This window comes from Pteropus alecto, unplaced genomic scaffold (assembly GCF_000325575.1).
Source record: "Pteropus alecto unplaced genomic scaffold, ASM32557v1 scaffold38, whole genome shotgun sequence".
Taxonomy (NCBI): Eukaryota; Metazoa; Chordata; class Mammalia; order Chiroptera; family Pteropodidae; genus Pteropus; species Pteropus alecto.
This window is the reverse complement of record NW_006442512.1, coordinates 3,542,305-3,550,707: the sequence shown is the minus strand read 5'-3', so window position 1 is coordinate 3,550,707 and position 8,403 is coordinate 3,542,305. Positions and strand designations below refer to the sequence as shown.

Below are 8,403 nucleotides of genomic sequence, written 5' to 3'. Positions count from 1 at the left end.
TTCTCCCTCATGTAATTTACCAATTCAGAGAGCAGATGTTATTCAACTTTGATCAATGCTATGAAGAAGAGCTAAATTCTAAATTCTAAGATGGTGTGTACTAAGCAGAATCTGACCAATTATTTTGGTACCTATTGAATAGTTGATCATTTAAAAGGAGATATTTCACACAACAAAAATTATCTCAGAGTATCTGTGGGTCAGAACCTGGGTGTGGCTTAGCTGGGTCCATTGTCTAAGGATCTCAGGTGTTGGGCAGGGCTGTTTGACTGCAGAAAGATTCACTTCCAAACTCACTCACAAGGTTGTTGACAGAATTTAGCTCCTCATAGGATTTTAAACTAAGGCTTTCAGTTCCTTGTTAAGGATTCAGTTCTTCATAGGCAGTTCACCAGAGATCCTCCTCAGTTCCTTGGCAAATAGGCCAGGAGAATTCTACTTTCTTCTGGGGAGGATACTTTAACTTTGATAAACTGACTTGTAGAGAGTGTCTATATAGAATAAAAATTAGCATAGCATTTGTAGTCTTAGTTCTAGATTGAGGACTAAAATGAATGTATATACTCTGTGAATCTTCTGGTTGGTATATACTTCTGGCCTGTATACAAATTAACATGTGAGTGAATTAAGCATTCATAGAGAAGCAATTACATACTGAAGAGGACAAACACATAATTCTGTACAAGTTATGAATGTCAGGAAGAGTTTAAGATGATTAGAGTGAGCTAAAGTTGAAATAATGATCAAACTTGAGTTTTTCTTTCAACCACATCACGGTTATATCTTCAAATTATTTTCCATTCTCCCCTTCCCATCATACAGACTATATTGTTACACATAATGTGGCAATCCTGAACTCAGCCACACAGGTATGAATATACAAAATTATTTGCTTTTTTGACCTAATGCCATGAGTTTTATTATTAACTCAGGAAATTTAATTTTAAATTACATTTAATCATTGGTAGATATTTGCCAAAATTCTGAAACTAGAATTTGACTACCAATCTTAGACTTTGAAAGTGATAGCTTAGCCTAGCATATACAATCTCAACATGGGGAATATTGCCCCCAAGGGGGTAAAAATTGGTTCTTGGGGGTGTGCGTGAAAAAAAAAAAGTACTCTTTTTATGTATAAAGCACAGATCTACATACAGTACATAAATATACAGCATATCTGTGGTATTAAAATTTCATGGGTGGAGGTGATTAGGATTAAAAGCTCTAAAAGCTTCCTTAGAGGTTGATAATTAAAAAAAAAAAAAAAAAGCTGAGAACAACTACCCTAGCATTAAGCTTAAGTGATAGCTGGTAGATAAGCTGTTTTTTATTTTAATTTTTTTTTTTAATGGTGACATCGGTTAACGAAATCTGGTAAGTTTCAGCTGTACATTTTAACAGTAAGGCATATATATATATTTATAATGTGTGTCCACCTCCCATAGTTAGATTTCTTTCTGTCACCACATATTTGACCCCTTTTACCCCATCTACCTCCCTCCTCCCCCTCCCCCTTATAGAAGAGCTATTTTGCATTCAGTATATTCCTGTATCATTTTCTGTATTAGATTGTAACCTTCTTAAGGGTAGGAAATTTAACCTGCTTTGTATTTTCTTTTTTGTGTGGGAACCTTTTTTTCCATACATATCCATTAATTTTAGTTTTTAAATTATTTTTTAATTTTTATTTTTTAAATAGAGTTGACATTCAATATTATTTTATATTAGTTTCAGGTGTATACACATTGGTGAGACATTTATATAATTTATGAACTGATCCCCCTGATCTGCCTGGCACTATATATAGTTATTACAATTTTCCTGTCCGTATTCTCTATGCTGTACTTCACATCCCTATGACTATTTTGTAACTACCTATTTGTACTTCTTAATCCCTTCACCTTTTTCACTCAGTTCCCTAAGCCCCCTCCCATCTGTAAATCATCAGTTTGTTCTCAGTATCTATGAGTCTATTTCTGTTTTGTTTGTTTCATTCTTTAGATTCTATATATAAATGAGATCATGTGGTATTTGTCTTTGTCTGACTTATCTCACTTAGCATAATACCCTCTAGGTTTATCCATGTTGTCACATTTGCTTTGTATATTCAATAATACCTACTACAATGGTTCTTGTCCAATTACATTCAGTAAATGTATAATTAATTGAATTAATGTGGAGCACATCTTTCCCTCCTTGCACCCATCCTATTGTCCCATATAATCCAGATACAATAGTCAAAATTAGTTTAATAAAGCAAGTAACCTGACATAGCTTCTCTCATAAAAATCTTAAGAAAATAATGACAAACTTTACTAAAAGAGTGAAAAATCTTCAAAGGATAGCAGGAGAAACATAGACTCTGGAAACAGAGATATGAATTAGGGCTTCGATTTCTAACTCTATCATTTGCAGGCTATAGAAGCTTTGGCCAAGTTACCTAAGGAGGAAGGGGAGAGAGGATAATAAACAATGGGAAAGGGGAAAGGAATATGGGAAGTGTACAGAGAAGGAACAAGGGCATTTTTAATAATCTCACATACATCCTAAATTTCAGGCATGTTGACCAAACAGGACATAGTTCAAATATACCATATTCTTTCACATTTATATATACTCCCTCATTCTGGAACATCATTTATATTTCCTTCAATACTCGGTTTGACCACATCTCCTCTAAAAAGCTTTCCATGATACCTTTGTCTGCCTCCTACACTGAGATGTCTATCTTCTTGCTCCCCTAACATTCAGATTATACTTCATTACAGTACATATTATATTATAATATAATTAATGGTTTATATGTCTGTTTCCCTCAGTAGTCTCTGAGCATTGTGAGAGCTGAAATACTTTTATTTATCGTCTCCTTCTCAACATCTAGCACAGTGCCTGACATACTCTTGGTGAATGAACAACCTGTTGCATTAACTAATAAAGAATTAGGCATATCAGAAGAACATAGCAACATTTTCGACAATTTGACAAATGGAATAGTGGTCTGTATCTTCAAAGGGCCACTACTTTAAAAGTGACTGAATAATTATCTTTGCATATTCTCAGGTCTGAAACAAAACACTGTACATTTTCTGCATCTTATGATGATGTAACGAGTCCCTTACATTAAGTCAGTTAATTGTTACAATCCAATGAGGAAAATCCTATTATTATTATTATTCCTATTTTTTTAGATGGGAACTAGGCTCTTAAGAGGTTAGGTAACTTGCTTAAAGTTATATAATATTATATATAGCAGTTGTGGAGCCTATGGTGCTAACTGACACACCATAGTACCTCTCAAAGTTAGCTAAGAATATCCACTTTGTACAACATTCCTCTGTCTGACTCTCTCCACCTGCAACCTCCCATATACACTCACCTAGAAGAAAACTAAAGCTCATAGCTATACATGCAGTTTATTATTGTTCACAAAAAATGTCTGCATATCCTGACTTTGCTTTATGTAAAAATAGATACCAATTGATAACTATGGTATAACTCTTTTGGAACTATTCCATTTTAATAACATTTAGATATAACATAATGATTTTAATTATTTTATTATCCTTTCAAACTCTTTAAAATGGGAACTCTGTTTAGTGCTTCAGCATGTGAATGTGCCAAACCATGCATCCAACATTGTAAATTATCTTTTCATGAAAGCAACATGTAAAGCAGTTCATAAACAATTCTGGACAAGAAGTCATGTATCAAAAGTTGTCCACTATTACTTTACTGTGTGAATAGAGGATAATACATCTATTTATTCACTACTCTATTTTTATTACATATTTCCAAGAGGAACAAATATTACATACGCTTATGCTGACAATCTGGACTTTTGTCTGTTTGAGGGCATGTACCCCACTTCTAGTTCCAACATTACTTTAACATGTAATATGGATAATTAGTTGTATGAAATCTCAGGTTCAATAATAAAGTCTACAGACCTTGTTTTCTAGAAGGATAGTAGAGGATATCTTAAAGAAAGGGCTGCAGTCAGGAATCGAATTCTATTTTTGATTATTACCATCTCTCTCAGACTGCTAATGAGGCATAGAACCTCAGTTTCTCGAAGCCTTATTATTATTTATCACACAGAACTGGTGTGATAAGATCCACCTCTTAACAATGATGTAACACTTAATTATTGTTTGTAACAAAATTTGAAGTACACAGACAGATGTTTTTAAAGAAATGTAAAGTACTCAATTAGCTTTTTAGTATCTCTTTTCACTTTTGCTAAAATTTAATTTAAAATTAAATTTATATTAAAATTAAAATTATATTTTTTTACCTTTTGCCTGATAAAACACAGGAAAAACAAAAATAGTTTTTCAAAAAGCAAAAAATACTGCATTCAAACAGACTTTATAAACAAAATGACAAAAAGCAATTCTTTCCATTTAGTTTTAGAAACAGTGTTCTACTTATATCATATAATAATTTTTGTGGGGTGCATTGTAAGGTGACCATTTCATTTTGCCCGCGATTTCCAGTTTTAGCACTGAAAATTCCATATCCAAGGAAATCCGTGCTCTGTGACAACTGGGATGGTTGGTCACTCTGTGTTCTGCCATTACGAGAAGCTTTTCCATAACTTATAGTTCTATTGTTTGCCCTTAAAAAATTCTAGTGCTATTTTAATTTCTATTTACTTGAAAAGCACTTGCATATTCTTCCTGTTGGAATTTCGTTCATAACCATTTGGTGAGCATAAAAATATTTATGAAATTTTGCTCCATGAGTATTTAATAAATGTGTACTAATTTTTTTTTACCTTATTTGGACATGGGGACAATGGAAGTACCTAATTACCAACAGTGATTCTTTTGGCACCAAGGAAGAATTAACTTGCCTATTCGGTTTTTTCAAGGACCTCGTTCTGTTGTTGTTTACAGACTATATTTCTACCCCATAATCACCATAGCCGAGAAAGCAATAACACAGGCAATGCCTTTACAATCAAGTCATTTAGAAAAACATTGTATGTGGGTTATCCCTTGGCCAATTTGGGGCCAGAGAGAAGTTGTTATACTGGTTTCCTTAAATAGCACGATAACCTAACCTGATTCTAAGATAATTTCAAAAATATCAATGGAATGAATGTTGCTAAAAAAAAATCTGGTTCTGAAGGATATCCATGAATAGGAGATCTCAAAATTCAGAAGCATTATGATATTTCCTATGACATTAGCCAAATAAGAAGTCATGAGATAATGGAAAGTTTCTGAGAAAGCAGCAGACCAATTTTTTTCCCTAGAAAATGGGGATGACATTGACCATGTACATACATGCATAATTAAAATAAAATCAATTAAAAGGTTATAAATCCAATTGGCTATATTTTTTCCCCACAATATGCATGGTGACATATGACATGTTTTTAAAGTTCTAATTTTTTAAGTAGGTAACTATGTGCCAGACACTGTGTAAGGTGCTTCAAATCATTATTTCACTTGATGCTCACAAAGAATCCTATAAGAATAGGAATTATAATCCTCCAAAATGAAGCTCAGGGAGGTTCAGTAATTTACTCAAGGTTATAGACAGCAACTGGAGGAGCAGAGGCAAATTCAGCTCTGTCTTCTTCAAAGTCTAAGCTCTTAACCTTTAGCCTACGCTGCTCCTTAACACTGTAGACATAAACTCTGGTGAAATTCTATCTCCAACCCTAACTTCTCCTGATCTTCATTTTGTATATTAGTATACAGAACTACCTATTCAATACCTCTACTTCATCTCAAATTTAACATGCTTCAGTAAATGACACCCAGTTGTTCAAGCCCCAAATCTAATAGGCATCCTTGATTCTTCTATCAACCCCACAGTCAAGCTATCAGCAAATCTGGCTCTACTTTCAAACTATACCTGAATCTGACCACTTATCTCCACTGTCACAACTCTAGCCCAAGCTATTATCATTATTCATCTGGACTACTGAGATAGCCTCATAACTGGTCCCTGCTTTCATAGAACCTCATAGTCCATTCTCCAAAACGCAGCCATAGTTATTTTTTTTTAAACACCAATCACATTATTTTATTTTTCTGCTTAAAATCCTTTAATGCTTCCCATTGCAATGACGTAAAATTCTTAGGATGGCCTCCACAGCCTTACTGGTCCCTGCTTTGATATGCCTTCTCTGACTATATCCCTTAACATTCTCTTCATTGCTTAGTATGCTTGTCACATTGATCCTTATGATTTCAACTTTCTCTGTGATGTAAAGCCATCTGCTTTGAGAGGATTTGGATAAGCAAGGTTGGGTTTTGAGAAAACTGGTGAAGATTTGAAAGAGCCGCCTAGATGGGGAGGATAATTCAGAAAAATTTAACAGGATTGCTAGGTAGTGTCGAGGATTCCGTTGTGATTGCTGACTGGAATTTAGTAATAGAATGCATGCTGTTGTACGAATTTCTCCAAGAGTGGTCATTGCTCCAGTACCAAAGGGGAGGATATGAATGGTAGGGTTCATTCAAACAATGGAAAAAAAATGGCAAAGGAATTTAGGATATTGATAAGTACTGCGGATTTTCTGTAGGTATATAATGAGGGTGGAATATGGAGAAAAGGGTTGTTAGTGTCCTTAGCTTACCCTAGTTGTGGCAACAACTCAGAATTGCTAAATAGAAACAGAATCAAAAGACCAAGACCTACCAGCATGGATGTTAAAAGCTTTACTCTGCAAATCCTGAGATTATTTTAGGAAATTTGATTATTTAAAAGCTCACAATATAGAGGCTTATATACATTATAAAGGAATTTTTAACTTTTCAAAATTTCCAAAGGGTACCTGTAGGTTGAACACTAAGGTTTATCAAGAAGTTAGAGAGATTCAGATTTGAAATGATTTTCAATCTGACCAATCCTTCAAGTTTTCTCAAAAGGGAGCTTTCTTATGCCTCTTCTTCCTTCAGAACACTTTTTTTCTTTTTTGGCCCTCCTGCCCTACTAAGATTTAAGTCCACTCTTAGGATGGCATAAAATACTCTTACTGTCCTGGCTCCTAACTTTCCTGATATCTTGCCATTTACCCTCCTTACTCTTTAAGTTCCCCAAACTAAACTACTTTACACCTACTGCGCTTTGCTTCTATTATTCCCTGAGGCCATCTTTGTTAAACTCCTAGCATGGGTCAATACTCAGCTTACATATTTCCAAACATAAGAACACTATATCTTTTGCTATATTTGGTCCTCGCAGTTATTTTTATTATTGCCTGTACTGTGTTGTATTGAAATGCATTTTATATACTCTAGTATATAAAACATATTGCGCATTATAAAGCATTTTATGATATTTTAGGTCATCCAATGTTTAACATAGGGCAAGTATTCTGTGGCCTTGGTCAAGCCCCTTTCCAAAGGTATAAAATAGGTACTGTGAATCCATGAAGATAAGAAAAAATATATATATAACCCTTACACAGTGCTTAATTGGTGCTCGTTGAGCTTTCAAGCAAAGCTTCTTTAAAATGACGTCATTATAGGCTACTTAAAAACCACTGCAGTCTGTACTAAACGTACTGAATCAAACGAACTACTTAAAATGAGGTTCACCTGCCACAGTTTAGAGGTTCCACATAAAACAGATTTCCATTTAGTAACGTGAGCAACAGGAATTTTAGCTCAACAGCGGAAGTCTTCACCAGATTGAGAGAAGGGGCTGGATCCCTATGGCCTGCGTCAAAAACCACTCGGGCGGTCCAGAAGCACTTCTCGCGGGGCCAAGGAGGCCCTATCTGCCTCAAGCATGAGGTTCACTGGTCTTGGCCCATAGAGCGACCGCCGTCAGAACCGAGAGAACGACTGTTCAGGTACCGCGTTCCCAGGGCCAGGAAGGGCCGTGGGGTCTCCCTGAACTTCACGCAGGGGCGGCGGGGCGGGGCGCGGTGACGCCAGGAGTAGTGACGCGACGACGCAGCGCGACGCGGTGACGCACGCCCCTTTGTTGGCTCAGTAGCGGTAGCAGCGGCCGTGGAGGTGGCGCTGGGGTCTGTTTTCTCTCCGAGGCCGGAGCAAAGCCGCGTTTGACTGAGGCGGGCGGCGAGCGGCCCCCTCGCTCCCTCCCTCCCTCCCCGCTGCCGCCAGCCTCCTTTTTAGCCGGAGCCGGAGCGAGAGCCGGGGCCTCGGCGTCCCCGCCCTCTCCCCGCCTCAGGGCCAGCGTCCGCCGGGCCTCCGCGCGTCGCACCATGGACTCGGACGAGGGCTACAACTACGAGTTCGACGAGGACGAAGAGTGCAGCGAGGAGGACAGCGGCGCCGAGGAGGACGAGGATGAGGACGAGCCGGACGATGATAACCTGGATTTGGGCGAGGTTGAGCTGGTGGAGCCCGGGCTGGGCGTCGGCGGGGAGCGGGACGGACTGCTGTGCGGGGAGACAGGCGGCGGCGGCGGCAGCGC

At 37.3% G+C, this 8,403-nt stretch overlaps 1 protein-coding gene across 1 annotated transcript in view; it reads left to right on the top strand.

Moving 5' to 3' along the window:
* Nucleotides 1-8,106: 8,106 nt before the first annotated feature.
* The window catches only part of ARIH1 (ariadne RBR E3 ubiquitin protein ligase 1), a 95,422-nt gene continuing 95,125 nt past the window's right edge, over nucleotides 8,107-8,403 (top strand). The window contains 1 exon segment of the mRNA XM_006922650.3: nucleotides 8,107-8,403. Coding sequence (XP_006922712.1) covers nucleotides 8,192-8,403 — 212 coding nt within the window. The 5' untranslated portion in view covers nucleotides 8,107-8,191.